Source organism: Zootoca vivipara, chromosome 4, assembly GCF_965207765.1.
Source record: "Zootoca vivipara chromosome 4, rZooViv2.hap1.1, whole genome shotgun sequence".
In the NCBI taxonomy this organism is placed as follows: domain Eukaryota; kingdom Metazoa; phylum Chordata; class Lepidosauria; order Squamata; family Lacertidae; genus Zootoca; species Zootoca vivipara.
This window is the reverse complement of record NC_142587.1, coordinates 64,196,263-64,215,868: the sequence shown is the minus strand read 5'-3', so window position 1 is coordinate 64,215,868 and position 19,606 is coordinate 64,196,263. Positions and strand designations below refer to the sequence as shown.

Here is a 19,606-nt window from a genome sequence, read left to right as displayed (position 1 = left end):
GTGCTTGGAATACTGTGTTCACTTCTTGTCACTTCATTTCATAAAGGATATTGTACAGCTGGAAAAAATTATCAAGGGGGTGGAGCAAGTCCCCTGTGAAGAAGGTTGAAATATTTGAAGCTTTCTGGTTTAGAGAAAAGTTTTTTCCCATCATAGCACTAGAATTAAGATATCTGATGAAGCTGGAAGATTGAGGAGAAAGGAAATCCAAAGACAATAAGGCTATCAATGGCTATTAGGCTAGACTACAATAGCTAGGTTCTACCTCCATAGTCAGAGGCAGTGTATCTGAATACCAGTTGCTGGGAATCACAAATGGTGAGTATTGCTTTTGGTCTTTTTCATAAGCATCTAGTTGGCCACCTTGAGAACAGGATGCTGGACTAAATGGGCCATTGGCCTGATTCAGATGACTTTTCTCATGTTCCTATGCCAAGTGTGCCATTTTTAAAAATGTTGATTACTACCTTTTATTTCAAAAATCCCCTTGTCATTTCATGCTGAAGGCAGTTAAGAACATTCACCTCTAGATCGAGATCGTCCTCTTCCTCTGTTGCTCTGTGCAACTTCACTTGCTTCTTCAAACCATCTTGACAACATATCAGACATTCTTTGCATTAATGAAACATTAGGACTCTGTTCACCTATATATAAAGAGAGGTGTCAATCCTTTTACTGTGAATAGCACAGTACATTTTTCCTTCTGCTACTTGAAATCTTGCATATTTACATCTCTGAAAGGTGAAAACATTTCTCAATATGTTTTTTCAACATATTGGTTTTCTCATTCTTCATTGTTCAGAAACTATTAGGTTTTGAAAACAAAATTTTTAAAATGCTTTTAGTGCTTTTTAAAGACAGCCAGTCTGTATGGCTTTGCTGGTTTCATTTTTTCAGCTGTTTGATCATACCTAATTAGTACAGTATTACAAAGAAAAAAGGGGGTGAGGAAAAAGCCTTCTCTGCTATAATTGCTTCAGCCAAGAGTTGTAGTGTTTGACTCATTGTCTGTAGGGAAAAGTGATCCCAGCTGAGTAATTTCATGACCTGTACACAAGCTTTCAACTGGCAATTCCTCTATCCTCCTGTTGGTGGCAAGAGAATACCAAATTTATTTCAGTAGTGAGGAACTGCTTCAAGTAAAACAAGGTGCCACTATATGACTAATCAGTTACAGGTAGGTAGCCGTGTTGGTCTGCCAAGCCAAAGTCAAAACAAAATTTAAAAAATCCTTCCAGTAGCACCATAGAGACCAACTAAGTTTGTCATTGGTATGAAAGCTCATACCAATGACAAACTTAGTTGGTCTCTAAGGTGCTACTGGAAGGATTTTTTTATTTATTTATTTTTTGACTAACCAGTGTTCACTTTTAGCTAGGAATACTATTTTTAAAACATAAATCCCAGAAATGAATAACAGAATAATCTGTTATTCACGGATTCAGATTTTGAACTGAAATCAAGCTACAAAAGACAAGATATTACCATCTCTTTCTCTCTCACTTTCAGGCCTTGCTCTTGGTCCAGTATCTGACCAGTCTCCTCTTAGTCGGAGTCGTTTGACAGGAGGCTGCCGTAACTAGAAAAATAATGATAAGAGGGGCATTTAAGATGTAAACATTTTATTTCTGTAACTAGTGTCATTCAGCCCGTTTAATAAACAGGCGCTAGAACATTCAGTCTTTTTCGGCGGCGGCAGCGTGTGTGGGGGGGCTGGCCCCTCCCACAGCCGCCGCTTCGTCGGGGCGCTCTGCTGAGCCCAGCTGGCCGGTGGGCGCCCAGGAGAAGGCCACGATTCAGTCTCTTTTGGCGGCGGCGGCGTGTGGGGGGGCGACTGGCCCCTCCCATGGCCGCCGCTTCGTTGGGGCGCTCCGCTGAGCCCAGCTGGCCAGCGGACGCCCAGGGGGCCGCGATTTGGCCTCTTTTGGCGGTGGCGGCGCGTGGGGGGGACTGGCTGGCCCCTCCCACGGCCACCGCTTCGACAGGGCGCTCCGCTGAGCCCAGCAGGGCAGCGGGCGCCCAGGAGAAGGCCACAATTTGGCCTCTTTCTGCGGTGGCGGCAAAAGAAGCAGCCGCCTTCTCGCGCAGTGAGGCGCTTGTCCGGCCGGGAGCGGCGGTTGGCAGAGGGGTGGGGAGAGCGTGTGTGTGTGCGTGCGTGCAGTCTCTGCATCCAATCCCTGTGTCCGTGGGGCACATGCGCAGTAGCGCAAACCCAGGGACACAGGGAATACTGGACGCAAAGACACTTGCACTTTATTATATAGGATAAGCTGAAAAGGTAAAAAATATTAAACCAAAGATGAAATTCTCATTTTTGAGTGCAAGAATCCAAAAATTTTGGCTAAATATTTTCTCAAATTAGTTGATCTGGTGAATCTGCTTCAATTACTAATATAGCTTAGGAAACAAACTATGCCAGTGCAGTCGTAATGGATCTGAACTGCTCTGTATCCAAGTACTTTAGGGGTACTCAGACTTTTACCCACTTGGGTGGGAGAGGGAGGGATCTTCTACATGCTGTATCAAACTGTAAGACAGCTGAGATTTTATATTATCAACAGTTTTATTTATCTTGTGATAATGTCTTTGGCTGAAAAGCTAGGATAAAATATTTTAAATGAAATAAAATATACAGTAATACATATTTAATATGCCTAATATTTAAGGTATACATCTGCCAGAGAAAAATGTTTGTACATATATTTAATTTGCATCCATGGATCACAAATCAGATTTGGCCACTGCAAAACCCTTCAGTCTGCTATGTCATATGAGGTGAAGTAATCTATGTAAACACAGTTACAATACAGTTATTGTTATTTGTATACCATTCAGTTCTATTTGTCTATTCAGTTTCTATTTGTCTATTGCATTTTGTTTTTATGTTTTAAGAAAATTTTAGTGGGTGTTGTATTTTTATTGCTTCTATGTAAACCACTTCAATATTTTTTTATTATGGACTTTCAAAAGTTCATAAATGAGAAAATAGATAGATAGGTATAGAAAATGCCTAAACAGAATCTTGATTGAAACTTGAGAATGGAGTTTAATTCCACGTAAGTGGGTAAGGGATTGAATGCCTTAATTATTTCACTAAATTATTTCACTAAAACTTAGTTGTCAGCAATTTTTTTATACTCTCAGCCCTGTCAAGAATGAAGGATAAACTTGCTTTTTGCAGCTCTAGTAAGTCTCTTTAGGTACGGATGATAATCAAAAGAAGATGACCAAGGTAGTATGGCAACAGTGAACACATATTTTAATGTTCCAAAATATTCAGATATTTTTAATACAATTGTATATATCTGGGGAAGCTATAAAACTGAATTGTAGAAGTGGAACTGTGTCCTGAACATGCAGATCTTATGCTCAAGGTACATATCACATTATAGCATATTTTGCATCTTTCCTTATCCTCAGAGGTAGAGTTTGAACATGAAACACATGTGTACCAGATCCCAATAATAAATCAAAAGCAGCAGAAGGACCAACATAATTCAGTTCTTTCTTTTTTTTAAGGGCTGGGAGACAAAAACAGTATTTGCCTGGCACCAAAAGGACACCACAACCAACAATGCCCATGTCACAGCTGACGGCCAGGGACTCTAGCAGCAGGGACACTCAGAGGAGAGTATCAGCAGTTGACCACAGCACATGAGCAGACCAGACATTTTAGACACCTGAATAGAACCCACTAGGTCCTAGTCTAAATGTAAATACTAGTTGAAACAAGAGATCAGTTAACATAGCTTTCACCAGCTACACCTGCAACACTGCTGGAATTTTCAGTCCAGATTCAGCCATGTGGAACATTTGGATATTCAGAAGATCAGGTAAGCACATGATAGTTACACTGAAGTGGAGCTAAGAAATGGGTTATTTTCACTTAGTCATACATAATAAAAATATTGGCAGTGTTCATGTATCATGCTAACAACCAACATGGTGCCCTAATATTGCTAGCTACCATCATCCTTGACCACTAGCTGTGCTGGCTGAGACTTGAAGAGCACATTGGGTACCCATCTGCTAAGTCATAGTTTAGCATGATGTGAATGAGCTGCAGTGAGCCTCTAACTCCCTTCCTCCCCACTCCCCTGGTACAGCTGTGAGGGGTTCAGAAACTTTTGCTCCTGTTCTTCCTTAACCACAGCCTGACATGTCACTGGAACTTGAAATCAGTGGTGAAAAATTGGCTTGTTTCAAAGAAACATTAACCATATTTCAGAAGTTCAGTCCACATGATAAGCTGTAGTGAAGCAAAACTGGAAGTGAAACCTTCCAAACTCCTCCTCAGAGCTACACCACAGCAAGCGGGAAAAGGGGGCACACTCAAGCTCAAGGCTCACCAGTTCACATTCTTGTCATGCTACGTGTGCAGAGGGCGACCAAGATGATCAAGGGTCTCTGGAAGCCAAACCTTATGAGGAATGGTTGATGGAGCTGGGTATGCTTAACCTGGAATAAAGAAGACTGAGAAGACATATGATAGCCATCTTCAAATATCTAAATGGCTGTCGCATGTAAGATGGAGCAAGCTTTTTTTCTCCTGCTCTGGAGGCTAGGACCCGAACTAATGGCTTCAAGTTACAAGAAAGGAGATTCCAACTAAACATCAGAAAAACTTTCTGACAGTAGGAGCTGTTCAACAGTGGAATGATCTCCCTCTTGAGGTTGTGGGCTCTCCTTCCTTGGAGGTTTTTAAGCAAAGCTTGGGTGGCCATCTGCCATGGATGCTTTAGTTGAGCATTGCAGGAGCTTGGACTAAATGAACCTCAGGATCCCACTTCTCTTACTTTCAAAAGTAAGAATTGGTATTTAGATGATGTGGTGTGGCAATTTTTTAATAAATGTAAGTCCTAGGGCATGTGAAACTAGTGTGGTTCTTTTGAATTCTAGCCATCACATTTTGTAGAATTTATTGAAATATCTGAATCAATATTATTGGCAGTGGGGAGGAGACATTTAATAAACTATTTTTTTATATCAACATTTCTATATTTTAAAAGAAAACTTCAGAGTTTACATATAGCTTGCTAACAACACAGACTTCCTTTTTGCATATGTGGGACAGGACACTTTTTGGAGCAGGGGTAATATCATTGATGGATTCTCACATATAGTGCCAGATGAACTCTTCATGTTGCTATTTCTGTTTTCAAGGAAACATTCTGTTATCAACACATGGCTGCTTCTATAGCTAGAGTAGAATTACATATTGGTAAACTGGTCCAGAAAGTTTTTGCAGCCATAGCTTGGAACAGACTGACAGGTTTACATCTGAAGATATTCAGAATACCAAAACACCATGGCAAATGAGAAACCTCCCAGCTTTATTTGTAATTTGATCACGATTTAACACTATAGAATTGAAATTTTTTGCTCAGCTTAGTAGGAGCTGAATTTGAATCTACAAGCAAAATATCTATCTAATAACCTAACATTGAAATTATACTGGTGTCTTGTTTCAAACAATCTTACATAAAGAAGTACAGTGGTACCTCTAGTTACAAACTTAATTCGTTCTGGAGGTCCGTTCTTAACCTGAAACTGTTCTTAACTAGAGGCATGCTTTCGCTAATGGGGCCTCTTGCTGCTGCTGTGCCGCCGGCACACGATTTCCATTCTCATCCTGGGGCAAAGTTCTCAACTCGAGGTAACTATTCCAGGTCAGTGGAGTTTGTAACCTGAAGCATTTGTAACCTCAGGCGTTTGTAACTTGAGGTACCACTGTAGTTAGAATGACACTAAGACACAGCACCTTTTTAAATAATAAACATTTTCCAGTACAGCTAATGAAATGATTTGCACATAATTCTAAGCCAAATCATAGCTTAGTGGGAGTTTTGTTCCTCCAGCCCTGCTGCTGCAGTGCTGTGAACTAAGCCATAGTTTGGCTTGGCATGTTGTTCAAACCTGGTAGGTGGTTTATCTGGAGTGAGACAAACTACAAGTCCAAGTTTGGACAACATAGTAATCCAAACCACAGATTAGCTCAACGCATTGCAAAAGCCGGGAAACTGCTATTTTTTGTTCTGTGAACCACCCTGAGACCGCCGGGTATAGGGCGGTATATAAATTCAATAAATAATAATAAACTAGAGAAGCAAAATGGCAACGATCTCCTTTCCTGGGGTCTGTCTTTATGCTAAACTATGGCTTGGCTTAGCATTACATATTAACTCTCTTTTGTCTTCAAAATCATTTTAACACCAGTAACTGTGGAACACTTACTTCTTCTCTTCTTTCATCTGAAGATGGAACTTTAAGTTCTCTAGCTGTGTCATCCTTGGGATCAAACAAGTATATATAATCTGAAGAATGGCTCACAAGAATTTCTTGCCCATCTTCACTGTAGCATAGAGATGTTACCCTACAGGATTTGTTGTTCAGATGGGGAGGAACAAAACGTGCCACTAATCCGGTGGTACCCCGGCCTGCATAATTACCTACATTAAAAAATAATTGAATTAATTTTCCATTACACATACTCTAATATATATATTAATTATTCCTTTCCAGTGCTGAACTGAAAGAGAGTTTGGCCTTTTTACAAATGAGCCTTCTACAACATGATCTTTCTGATCCCTTTTTAAAGCTATCCAAATTGGATGGTCTAAACCAGGCATGTCCAACAGGTAGATCGTGATCTACCAGTAGATCACTGGACGTCTGTGGTAGATGACTGGTAGCAGGGCCGTCTTAAGCACCTTTGGCGCCCTGGCGCCATTGTGCTACGGATCCCTCCGCCGCCCGCCGCCACCCCGTTTTCCAGCGCGGCGGGCGGGCGGCCATGCTCAGGGCGCAGCACGGTCGACGAGGGCGATGCTGCACGGCGGGCGGGCTTGCTGCGTGGCGGGTGGGGCGGCCGGCGGGCCGGCAGACGCGACTGCATGGCGCCCCCCCTAACTGGTAGATCCTACAAAAAAGCTCTACATCTTTGCCCTGCATCGCCGAAAAGCATTGCTTTCCATCCTAAAAAAACAACAACTTTGACCTGAACCCAAAAAAATGGGGTAGATCACTGCCAGTTTGTGAGTAGATCACAGTCTCTTGGAAGTTGGCCACCCTGGTCATCACATTTTGTGGTAGTGAAAGCTAACTATGAATTGTCTAAAGAAGTACAGGCATCAACCAACTTACACGGGGAGTTACCATCCAAGACCCCGTGTGCATAACTGAAATTGAGTAGAAACGAGAGACAAGAGCACCCTCTAAACACCCTCTCTACCACTCTCTCTTCAATCCATACCAAAAATACTGTATCCAAAAACATCCACAACTACAATTGAAGCTCTGGGAGCAGCAGGAAGCTGGAGGATGCATGGGACAGCAGCTATTGCTGCTGCACTACCCTCCACATCAGCTGTTAGGCGGAGAGGATGAGTAGTGTAAACAAAGCCCTGCTACACCTCAAGTCTCTTTGGGGCATCCTCCGTCCTCATTGATATCCTCTTCAGGCTCTGGGCATAGCTGCCAAGTCTCCCGTTTTCCCCAGGAAATCCCCGTTTTTCCAGCTGTTCCTAGCTGAAAAAACAGATTTTTTTGTTTTCCCCCGGTTTATTCTGGCGCAGCGGCCATTTTGGAACTGGGCAGAGCATGCTCAGAAGCGACTTTTGATGCTGCTCTGCCAATTTCCAAAATGGCTGCAGTGCAACTTCTGGCGCGGCGGCCTTTTTGAACTGGGCAAAGCAGCATCAAAAGTCACTTCTGAGCATGCTCCGCCCAGTTCCAAAATGGCGGCAGCGCTACTTCCGGTCTGCTATTTCCGGCCCGGTCCCTTATTTCTCTGACAGCAACTTGGCAAGTATGGCTCTGGGGAGGGTCTCTTTGCAAGGACTCTGGGGAGGGTCTCTTTCCAGGTTTGAATTGAATTTTTTATTTCTTAGCACCACTCATATACATGGTGGTGCACAAGTGAATTACACACAACGGATGGCTGTACTGTGTATATGAGTCCTAAAATGTCTCTATTTTTTTACACACTGCATTCTTTTATAAACCTCAGTCATGCCCTTGCCATTTTGCTACAATTTAAAGCCACATACACTGCACCTCCTCTTTGCCAATTTTTGGAGGACACAATGAAATGAAAGCATTCACCAATTCAGAGTAAAAGCTGTCTGCTGTCATTCTGAACTGGCCATGTATCCAATGTGATTGGTTACGCAATATTGTTGTACATTATCATGTTGGCTACATAATTTCCAACTGGGATCATGTAGTGTACTGTACAGTATTTGGAAACAGAAACTTACTAATATCAGTTAGAATATTTTATCTAAACAGAAATATCACAATGAGACTATAAAATAATTCCACAGTACTTACATTAACCTCACTCTCCCTATGGAAACTTTCTATCCTATCCATAAAGCCATCTGCTTTTTCCACACCTCATAATTTCTAACAAAGAGTAGAGCAATAATAAATCACATTCTGCAGCCCTTTCTAGGCATTTTTAGCTACATTAAGTGCACAACTCAAGGTATTATCCTTTACTGAAATCAAGCCTAAATGCATGTAATTGAACTGTTTTCATATTCTCCCATTATCCTTGCCTCAATATTCCTCCCATGTCAAATTTTAGATTGTCAGTTCTTCAGGGCCAGGGCTTGCCCTTTTGTTGATATTCTCTGAAAAGCATCATGAACACTGAGACCATCATCATTTCTTAATACTCAAAACCAGTGGTCCTCAACCTTGGGCCTCCATATGTTTTTGGCCTACAACTCCCATGATCCCTAGCTAGCAGGACCAGTGGTCAGGGATGATGGGAATTGTAGTCTCAAAACATCTGGAGGCCCAAGGTTGAGGACCACTGCTCAAAACCACTAAACGGAAAGAACAGCAGAATTTCTTCATTTATTTACCATGGGTGCAAATCCACTCAAATTTATTCAATGAGAGAATCCATTTTTCCCCTTAAGTTGGACTTTCCCCTTAAGTTGGACTTTCCAGCAGCTCTTGTAGCAAACCTGAAAACTGTTCTTAGAAGGTCAATTTTAAAGAGCAGGTTGGAGAGAAGAATTGCTCTATGGGACATAAAATAATGCCAATGTGCATACATGCCTCTGAATCATAGTCAAAATCACTTTAGGACATCAATTCTTTTCAGTCCACATTACAGGAGACCTTCTAAAGTGTGATACAAGTTTTCATGAGTATAAATTTAAAAATTATGAGAAGTTCTGCGTTTATGCAGAAAATCTATTTTTCATTAAATACTCTCATTAAGAGGATCACAACTTATAATATTCAACTATGGTACTCAAAAGTCAGCTGTTTTGTCCTACCTGTTGCTCTTGTGCCAAGCATTCGTCGATCGTAAATTCTTACTGAACTATCGGAGCAACCAACTGCAAGATAATATGGTATTGGAGGGCAGATAGCTACAGAGGTGGCTGCCCTCCTACAGTTTATTAAAATATCCTACAACAAAAGGAAAATATTGCACTTGTTTAAACTGTACAAGAACAAGTGGCATTAAATCACACCAACTAATACAATCCTAGAAAAAAAATATATGGTTGTGTTTTAGAAAAAGCTAACTCTGGCCCTTGTTAATATGTATTTTAAGCATGTTATTGGACAACAGACGGGCATGGCCACTATAGAAAGACTAAGCAAACAAAAGCATTGTTTAGTAACATCAACATGCAACTGTAAACACAAAGCTTTCATCTGTCTAAAATTTTCTCATAAAAAGAGGCCAGAAAGTGAATCACAAGGGGCAGGGATTGCCTAAGCTACTTTAAAAGGATTGGGCTAGAATAGATTTATATACAGATAATTGGATGTAAAGAGCAATGCAATGAGATTAAGTACCACAAATAGTTTCAACATAAAAAGGAGCAATACTGAGTATGGCCTATAAAAATGAGGTAAAACAGTTAAGTAAAATGCATACTTGGAAGCAACTCTTTTGGTATGCATCTGTATAAATTAGAAAAATAAATCCTATTACTATTACAGTCAAAGAATTTGGTAGATTATTTTCATAGCTGGATTGACATTATCATTGAGTTTAAGGATGCTCCATAACAAAGTGCTGTAACATATCAAATAGTTCATAAAAAGCTGAATTCAAACCAAATCAAGTTTTTCATATCTGTAGTAGTACTATGATATGCCAGATAAGTAATACATATTTCAAAAATATCAAATTATATTTTTCCTTCATATAGTTCATGGTCACCTCACTAGATTTCACAGCATCAGGACCAAAGCAGGCCAGGATCATGAGATCTCAGGTTCTGAAAACAATATAGCTCTTTATTCACACCCTCTTATAAAAGTGTCTCTTACATCTTTACAATCTTCTTTTGTGCAACTTGTCTTGATTCTAGTATCAAACCATCTCACAGTGCCATCTTCTCCACAAGATAGAAAAGTATAGGGATCATTGGGGACTGTCATGATCTGAAACATAAGCAAATTGTATACTTTAAAATGGGAACAGCCTTAAACACTTGAAAATAAAAGCCAGGATCCAAAGTACCATATTACAACTTGTGTATGCAAGTAGGTTTGAGATTATTTTCTTGAAAAATAGCCTCCCACCTGCACACCTCATGGAAAGCTGAGGGGTGTTAATGTGATAATATAAGACTGCCTTATAGTATAAAAATTGTTTTTGGGAGATGGGTGTCCTCTAGATAGAAGACTGAAAGGCAAGGTACAAAAAATTGTGCCTTGGCAATCTTCTTAAATAATAGGAGGTGAATGTAAACAAGAAAATTTGGACCATATTATCTAATTGGGCCAAACTTTAGGTTATTAAACTGCAGAGAGTGAAAAAGAATAAATAAGCAATAGTCAGCACTCATGGCTTTATAGTTATAAGATACAACAGAAATATTAATTTTCAGTACCTCATAAGTAGTTCCATAATGGCACGTGAATTGGCACTGTCTGTTGGTTTCAGCATCTTGCTCAACATTGGTAAAAAAAATGACTCCATCTCCTGAACATGACACGATCTGTTTATCACTGGTGCATGGCAAAAATTTTGCACTAAAAATATTTGCCCTGTGTCCTGAGCGAATGGTTGTTAAAACCTAGAAAACAAGGATTATTAGCTTAACATTTTACTTAAGCAATACACACATCTATCTTTCTCACCTTATTCTAAAAAGCAGGCTACCATACTGTTTTATCTTCGTAATCCACTCTCTTGTTCTATACCAGGGATAAGGCATCTCTGGCCTGAAAGTGTTTTCCCCAAACAACACCCATCTGCCCCACACCTGCCACTGCCCACTGGCTGTAAGGTGCTCAGAAAGTGCTGCACAAAGAATTTGGACATGTGGGTCATCCTGCCATCTGTCAAAGCTGGTCTGCAGGGATGGAGGCAGATGAGGATCTGACCCTCTGGACCAAAAAGGTAAACCACACTCTGGATGGTTCTACACCACCCAGGTAATTTCATAACTGAAGGCTTTGACCAATGCACAGCTCTAGTAACTACACTACAATATAATAGTACAGTGCAAGGTGGTGATGGGTGGTGAGACAATATAAGGCAGAAATCATGGTATCAAGATAATATTGAAAACTATTTGTGCAGAACTGGTGGACTTAATATGTTTTGTGGCAACTCTCCTACGCAGGACAGATGTACTGTTTTGAAAGAATAATCAAGCAATCCATGATATATGCAATGTCACAAAAAACAGAGCTTTCAATTACAAAAAAATTAATAACATTTTGACTATTCAGAAAAATTGATAAAGGGACAGCAGATCATCTTACCTTTCTACTATATGGATTAGTAATTACAAGATTAGTATCATCAGATCCAGATAAAATATATTCTCCTGTATCATTCCAGCATATTGTATTCACCTGTAAGCAAGTATTTAACACAATAATTAAAATCCAAAGAGGGGGTGAACAATGTTAAGATGCAAACTATCTATCTAACTTTACCAGAAAACAACACAGCTCAGCTAATTATGCATATACTTTGTATAAGGACTTGCACACCTGTATATTCAACTGTATGAGCAGTACTTCTCTCACACACTTGCAGTCTCTTTGGTTCATGCCACCACAGAACATCACATATCACAGAGGTGGGGGAAGGTTTTCAACCCAAGAGCCACATTCCCTTCTGGGCAACCTTTCAGGGGCCACATAAAAGCGGCAGGCAAGGCCAGGGACAAAAATGGAGTAAGAATTGTATCCGACAATGTCCATGCCTGAGTGGAACAGACATCCACTCAAATAATGTTGGAATCCACCCTGTATGCATAGGGTTGCAGCCTAAATTAACTAGTTTTCACTGGGACATTTATCAATTATCCCCGGAATAAAAACACTGAATATCTAAACTCTCCTATAATGAAGTCTATGTTGAAAGATCATACGGGAGAATTTAATTTTAGAGATAAAAGAAAATATCAAAATTATTTTTTATATTTTGATTACTCTTTAAAACAGGGGCCAGCAAACTTTTTCAGCAGGGGGCCAGTCCACTGTCCTTCAGACCTTGTGGGGGGCCGGACAATATTTTGAAAAAAAATATATGAATCAATTCCTATGCCCCACAAATAACCCAGAGATGCATTTTAAATAAAAGCTCACATTCTACTCATGTAAAAACATGCTGATTCCCAGACTGTCCGTGGGCCGGCCTCCGGGCCTTAGTTTGGGGACCCCTGCTTTAAAATGTATGTATGGAAATTAAAATAATTATCATGTTCACAACAAACCTTTATTCCACAAGAATAATTCCGGGTGATGTAAGAATTAGAGACCCAGGAGGTAGAATTTTTTATTTTAAAAATGTTCCAATATTAATTGCATTGAATCTTTGGCTAGAATGTATTATGCTTGATTTTGTGTGCCTGTATTTTATGACTCCTATGCTGCATTCCTTTCCTATCTGACCCTGAAAGTGGCACAAATAGCCCTCCAGGATGTTATTCTTAAGTTCGCTGTAGAGTGTAAAATCAGCTATCCTTGAAGCTTCTTGGGAGATAGGAGAACACAGCCAAAGGTCTGGTTGCCAGGGAAACAGTGACATAAATGCAACATTTGAGGTCAAAATGACCTGGGCACTTGGGGTACCCCAAGGTAATTGCAGAGGAGCCTTACATGTTAAACATCCCATTACCTGTAACTTTTCTTGATGCATGTAGATGGATGTTTAAGAATGTTATGTTTTGATGTTTATAACTCTTTGCATGCTGTGCCTATAAATCCCTTGTTCTGATGCTCCTCGTGTCAGACCTTCTTCTTAAGTGGCTAGAACAACCATGTTAAGTTGAGCTCTGCTCTATTGCAATAGCTATAATAAATGCTAGATCCCTCCTGGATGCTGGCTTTGAATTAATTTCCTTGGTTCCTTGACTTATTTAATATATGGCCCCTCACCTGAGTAAGAACAAGGTGGTGTAGAAGTAAATTCTTACCACACTTACAAGAACAATCTTGTACGTGCTAACATGTTTTTTAAAATGTGTTATAACAACAAATTTTCAGTAGGGAAAAAATAAAAAAGTAGATATACTTGGAATACTAAAAGCTCATGTTCATCTTGTCATGGAAACGCCAGTTACCATTACTTAATTTCTTGTTCAAGCATGCATTCTTTTTAAACAACAACAAAAAAAAATCACTTACACAGCCATCATGCACATTCAGCGTTGCTTCAAGTTTTAATCTTTGGATAAATTCTCTCCTTCCTGGAGGGGAAAATGCAAAATTAGCAAAAAGATTTAAATTCTTACAAAAGTAATTTTTAATATTTTTAATAAAATATAATGCTTTCTAAATACATGTGTGTTTTATAAATATATATGTATTGGTGCCTGCTTTCTTTCTATGGAAGGTATTGCATTGCCTCTACTGCTAAGATTCTTAAAGCACAATGTGAACCTTCCTAAAGGTAATAGGATTTTCTAGGTGATGGGTGAGCTCCTTCTCAGTTCCATCCAGCCATGCGTGCATTGACCCATCCTAAAATGGGTCCAGGTGGAAGAACCATAATGCATCATCACCCAATCAGTACAATGTCAGAGGCAATACGTACCCGCCCCCAAACTTGAGCAGATTTCCCCACAGGCCTCAGCACTTAAAATGTCCTGGTTTTCCCTGGTGTCCCTTCCTTGAGGAATAGCACATCCCACATGCCCCTGATCCCTCCTGTTGTTTCATCTGCAAGGACAAGAGTGAACACTGCCAAATGAGTAAGTTGTCTTTGCTTTAACAAAAACATTGTGTGTGACCGAGATTCAGTATGATATAGTCAGACACTCGCCCCATATTTTAAGGTAAAATATTAGCTACTTTGTATCCACCTGTTGGCAAATAAGAGTTATAGATAGTTCTTTTCCTCTCACAGATCAGTTCTTTCATATGCCTGCTCAGCTGCTATATATATTTTTGGAGAAAACAAGCATATGCCCTAATCTAGAATCAAGAGCACTTAAATATATGAATTATTACATTGTGCAAAGAAAACCAATAGGAAAAGAAGCATGCACAATCATGTAAATGAATACATTGGAATTAAAAGGTTTAAGATGTCTTTCCACTCACAAATCAGTATGAGTTTCAATCATATAAAAGCAAACTAGTATTGCTTGGATAAGCTTTCTTTACAAATAGACCCATGTAAACATAAATCAAGTCTATCGATCTTAGAAGCATTACAGGTTGCACTTAAGGTTGTATCCAACAATGTCTGTGCACATGCAGAACAGATTCCTTCCACAGAATCATAAAAGTGTAGAGCTGGAAGGGCCCAAGTCCATTCCACTTGTACAGTAAGACTTCACATTCCACTCCTCTCCATTACAACCCCCACATCCTCAAAGTCTGCTCTGGAAGTTGTGGGACCCTCTGGAACAGATTTTGGGGCACATAGAGGCTGCAGAATGAAATAGTGAAAGGTGGAGACTTGTGTGAATAAAAGTTTTGAATTCCACTCTTTAGATTTTCTAGTATTAAAACCTTCATTTTATGAAATTAATACCTAAAATCAGATGAGCACTGTAAGCAGAGGAATTGCCCATATCCAACTCATCCTAACCTGTTTTTCCCTTGATACAATCAATGTTATATTCTATTTGCCACTGGATTGGCCCAAAGCATTTTAGGTTTGCCAAGCAGAAGCTTTTGATCTCTCAAGATCAAATATATTAAGGGAAGGAAATCTACTTGCTCTTTTGAAAGTAAGCCATATGACTAACGCACATATGCTTGTACAGCTACTATAGTATAGATAACCTATACAACACCTATTCCAGGAAATTTATCACACTAGGCATGATAGTTTTGCTGTAAAGTTATATTTTAAAGTCTTCACTGGAAACTCATCATCATGCAATTAAAATCTGTTAAAGCTGGTCCATACCATCTTTCTTATGCTGCTATTGCCCTTCCAGTCAAATGTGTTTGTTGTAGCCAAGATATAGCTTTTCATTTTCTCTGTTTCTTCAACACTGATTTTAACAAGACTTTTCAGGCAATTGTCATGATTTTGTTTTCAATATCTTCCTTTCCAGTCTGACTTTATGTCATCTTTTTCACCAGCTGCTGCATTTGCCTTTCCACTTACATAGAATCATTAGCAAATATTATACGGTCATCAGCAAAAAAAAAAAAAGCGTGTTAGCTGTTCTCTGAATAAAATTGTACACTCCCAGTTTGTTTTACTTAACAGTGATTCCAGAGCTGTGACAGCTTCAGATACATTGTGGATCACGGAGTGATTCCTGCAGCACAGTTGGCTATTCTTTGCAGATCAATATAAATGTTGTTAATTTCAGTGTTGCTCAGAGCACCGAGGACATCTGTCCCCAACAGGATAAAAAAAACACTGAAGAAAATTCAGATTTTAGTATTCTATATGATGTTAGGAAGTGATAATTCTGAAACTTTTAAGTATTCTGAGTACCACAATCATTATACTTTAATTAAAGTATCACCTTTTAAAAATACTCTTCAATAAGTAAATTTAAGTATTAACTTCCCATTTTAATTTCAATAGTTGGGATGTATTTTCCTCTCACCCAGGATCAGGGAAAAAACTATTGTGCAAGTAGAAAGAATTTTGTTTGTAGCAATCCTGATAGCTTTATTACACTTTCAGACATACTACAGATCTTAAATGAGTGCATGGCTAAATATAACCTTTCCTGTTTAGTCACTGATAATGTTACAATCACTTGAGCTTTTAACTGAGGTAAACAGTGTTACAGCAACAGACTAAGTCAAACATTTAAAATATTAAGTTCACAAAAGCAATTTTATTTTGATGACAAAGGAAATTTAATATGCTATATGCTTTTATAGGTTTAAGTGATTATAAAAGGTATTGTATTTTGCACATTTAATATTGTGTAGAAAACATTAGCAGAAGCACAAGCTCACGCTCTCTACAGCAAACCAAGGACTTAGGCCTAGTTCTCACTGTGTCCAGACTGCACCGCAAATAGGTGGGGGCTAATAATAATATACCCTGCCCATCTGGCTGGGTTTCCCCAGCCTCTCTGGGAGGCTCCCAACAGAATTAAAAGCACAATAGAACATCAGACATTAAAAACTTCCCTAAATAGGGCTGCCTTCATATGTCTTGTAAAAGTCAGATAGATGTTTATTTCCTTGACATCTGATGGTAAGCGTTCCACAGGGCAGGTGCCACTACTGAGAAGGCCCTCTGCCTGGTTCCCTGTAACCTCAATTTTCACAGGGAGGAAACTGCTAGAAGGCCCTCAGCACTAAACCTCAGGCTGAATGATGGGGGTGGAGACACTCCTTCAGGTATATTTACACTACCCTGTCAAGAGTGTTAAGGAATGAATGCCAAACACATTATTTTTATCATGTATGTATGGCACGGCTAAAATAGCAGATTTAATATAACACTGGCCTTTACGTACATGTCTAGATAAGTGACCCATATGATATGGTATTACCCTTCTCACCATCAATCAATCAATCATGAATACAAGCAGGAATGTCATCTGCATTGAATTTAAAATTATTTTAAAATTACAGTGTGTTAAAATAACTAAATATTTGCTACAATTACTACAATGAACTTTTCCCAAACAATAAATGATATTACTAAGTCATTGTCAAGATTGCTAGTTAAACTACTATACTTAAATTGTAGCAAATGACTAAATGATACTACATTCACTTTACAAACCTCTAAAATTAACATATTTGCAGATGTGAGACCAGCAAGGCTATATTCTAAAAGTATCCCTAGTCTTGTTCACAAGCATGCTGAAGTTGTGTCATCCTACATGAAATGCAATACCAAGCAAACAACTCTCACAAGACCTATAAACTTTTTCAAACTGCATTAGAGAGCCCCTTTCAAACTAATGCCACTGTATTAATAATGAACTTGATAGCAGTGCTATGAACTAAAGATTATGCTATAAGAAGGTAGGCAATCTAAGATCATTCTTAAACAATTATACTTCTAACTACTGTTGTTTACGGTAAATATATTGCAATATGCCACATTTTCTCTAAAATTTAGTTTATTCTTCTTCAGCCTATCTTACAGTCTCTTCATTCTCCCTCCTCCCACTAAATTAGAGAGGTTTTTTTCATAAAAAAGATGTATTTCCTAATCAAAGCTGTATCTTGAAATAAAATATTTTAAATATCAAACAACTCTTGACTTTATTTTTTTATAGCTTTTAGTTGTGATCCAATATTTAATTGCACTGGGTTGTTGACAATGTTATGCCACCAGAAGCCCACCAGCAGAATCCCCCAACCCTCTGGAGCTGATGGGAGGGCGCAGGACGGAAGAGAAGAAATTGAAGTCCCAATGTAAACATGCAAGTCCCTTGCACCAGCAAAGCTACAGCATTTGATATAGCTCCAGTAATTAACACACAAGCAATTGCAATGTATAGATATTGCTATAGATTTGCTGTTTAATGCAAAAAATATCTCTCTGAAGCAACCACCTTCATGACAGTGTGAGCATATCAGCCCATCAGGATTGCTAACAGGACAATGTGGCCAAATAATGAGAATGCTATTTTGCATTTTTGGAACAGACTGTCAGAAGCAGACTTGATACAACAGGTGGTGATGGTTTCTTTCTTTAAAAAATTATGCACTGCTTTTCACCACATCTCAGAGACTTACAAATAAAAAAAATGTACAACGCACAAAACTTAAAACATACCGTAAATTAAAACATCAGTATATAGAGCATTAGAACCATGAAGCAAAGGCCTGAAATGAAACTGTTTCAAGCTGTTGTCTGAAACTTAATAGGGACAGTGCCTGTCTGATTTCTAGTGGAAGGGAATTCCAGAGTTGAGTCAACGACACTGATGTTGCTTTAGGACTGTTGCTGCCTTTTTCCACACCTGCTTAATTTGTCTGTAAACTGTTATGACAAAACTTTCTTCTGGTAATTTTATATGCTGCCCTTCAATATAAATATGCTCAAACAACAAAGCCAGTACAAAATATTTAAATATTTAAAACACCAAAAAGGTTGTAAACAACTCAATGGTAAAACACTAAAAGCAGCAACAATAAAAATCATAGGCAAAGAGTTGAAACCAAAAGAAAAGTAACTGAAAGTCCAGAAAATGTATTGTGGCAGCAAAAAAAGGTATCAAAGAAGGCACCAGGCAAATCTTGCTGAGAAGAGAATTCCAAAGGCAGGACATCACAAGTGAAACAGCCTACTCTCCCCACTTGTCACCCCCTCACCTCAGAAGATGGAAACACAGAGAGGTGCACATCCCACAATGATCTAGATGCATGGGCCTACTAGCTGTGCAGCAGGCATACCTCCAAATGCCCTTGTCCAAAGCTGTGTAACCAATAATCAATAAAGATATATAAGAAATAGTGAGATATGGTCCAACTGGCTGGTCCCTATCAGAAATCGGCAGCTGTATTTTGAACTAGCTCATTACTTAACAGTATTCAAATGCAGTCCTAGAAAAAACACATTGCTGCAGTCTAATCTGGATTATACCAGAATATTGATAACTTTCTACTGCACTTCTACCTACCGTGTTTCTCATATTTTAAGTCATCCCTACAAAATAAGCCATGGCAGGATTTTCCTGAGTTGAAGAAATATAAGACATACCCCAAAAATAAGCCGTAGTGGTGGGAGCAGGTCTGGATGGCGCCATGGAAGAGGAAGATGCCTGTCAGCGTCCGGAACCGGCTGCTGCTGCCCCTCCAAAATGTCCAGCAGCATGCACCACGCCAAGCGCTGACCCGGCGGCGGGACTGGCAAGAGCCGCAGTGCATGCTGCTCCAAGCCCCGACCCGGCGGCGGGACTGGCAAGAGCCGCAGCGCGCGCTGCTCCGAGCCCCGACCCGGCGGCGAGACCCGGCAAGAGCCTCAGCGAGCGTCGCGTGGAGCCCCGACCCGGCGGGACCCAGCAGCGTGCCCTGCTGAAGCGCCGACAACGCGCGCAGCAGCAGCCAGTTCCGGGCGCCGAGCCGCAACAGGAAGAGGAGGGACGCAGCTACAGCGACAAAAAACACCCGGCTGAGCCTTCATTGGCCGCCGCGGCTGCCACTCGCTGGTCCCTCCTCTTCCTGTCGCGCGCGCTGCAGGTCCCGCCGCTGGGTTGGCGCTTGGCGCTGG

The 19,606-nt window shown here is 39.9% G+C and overlaps 1 protein-coding gene across 7 annotated transcripts in view; it reads right to left on the bottom strand.

Annotated features, from left to right (window-relative positions):
- The window catches only part of DCAF6 (DDB1 and CUL4 associated factor 6), a 50,645-nt gene that overhangs the window by 27,146 nt on the left and 3,893 nt on the right, over positions 1-19,606 (bottom strand). For 2 of the 7 annotated variants that reach the window (XM_088668031.1, XM_088668033.1), the window contains exons 2-10: positions 14,039-14,163; positions 13,630-13,691; positions 11,755-11,847; positions 10,875-11,060; positions 10,309-10,422; positions 9,297-9,432; positions 6,235-6,449; positions 1,486-1,579; positions 525-644 (exon numbers count right to left, since the gene is read on the bottom strand). In XM_088668031.1, coding sequence (XP_088524157.1) covers positions 525-644; positions 1,486-1,579; positions 6,235-6,449; positions 9,297-9,432; positions 10,309-10,419 — 676 coding nt within the window. In that variant the 5' untranslated portion in view covers positions 10,420-10,422; positions 10,875-11,060; positions 11,755-11,847; positions 13,630-13,691; positions 14,039-14,163. The remainder of the gene's footprint in view (positions 1-524; positions 645-1,485; positions 1,580-6,234; positions 6,450-9,296; positions 9,433-10,308; positions 10,423-10,874; positions 11,061-11,754; positions 11,848-13,629; positions 13,692-14,038; positions 14,164-19,606) is intronic. The other 5 variants (XM_035114415.3, XM_035114417.3, XM_035114416.3 and 2 more) reach the window with 3 other exon arrangements.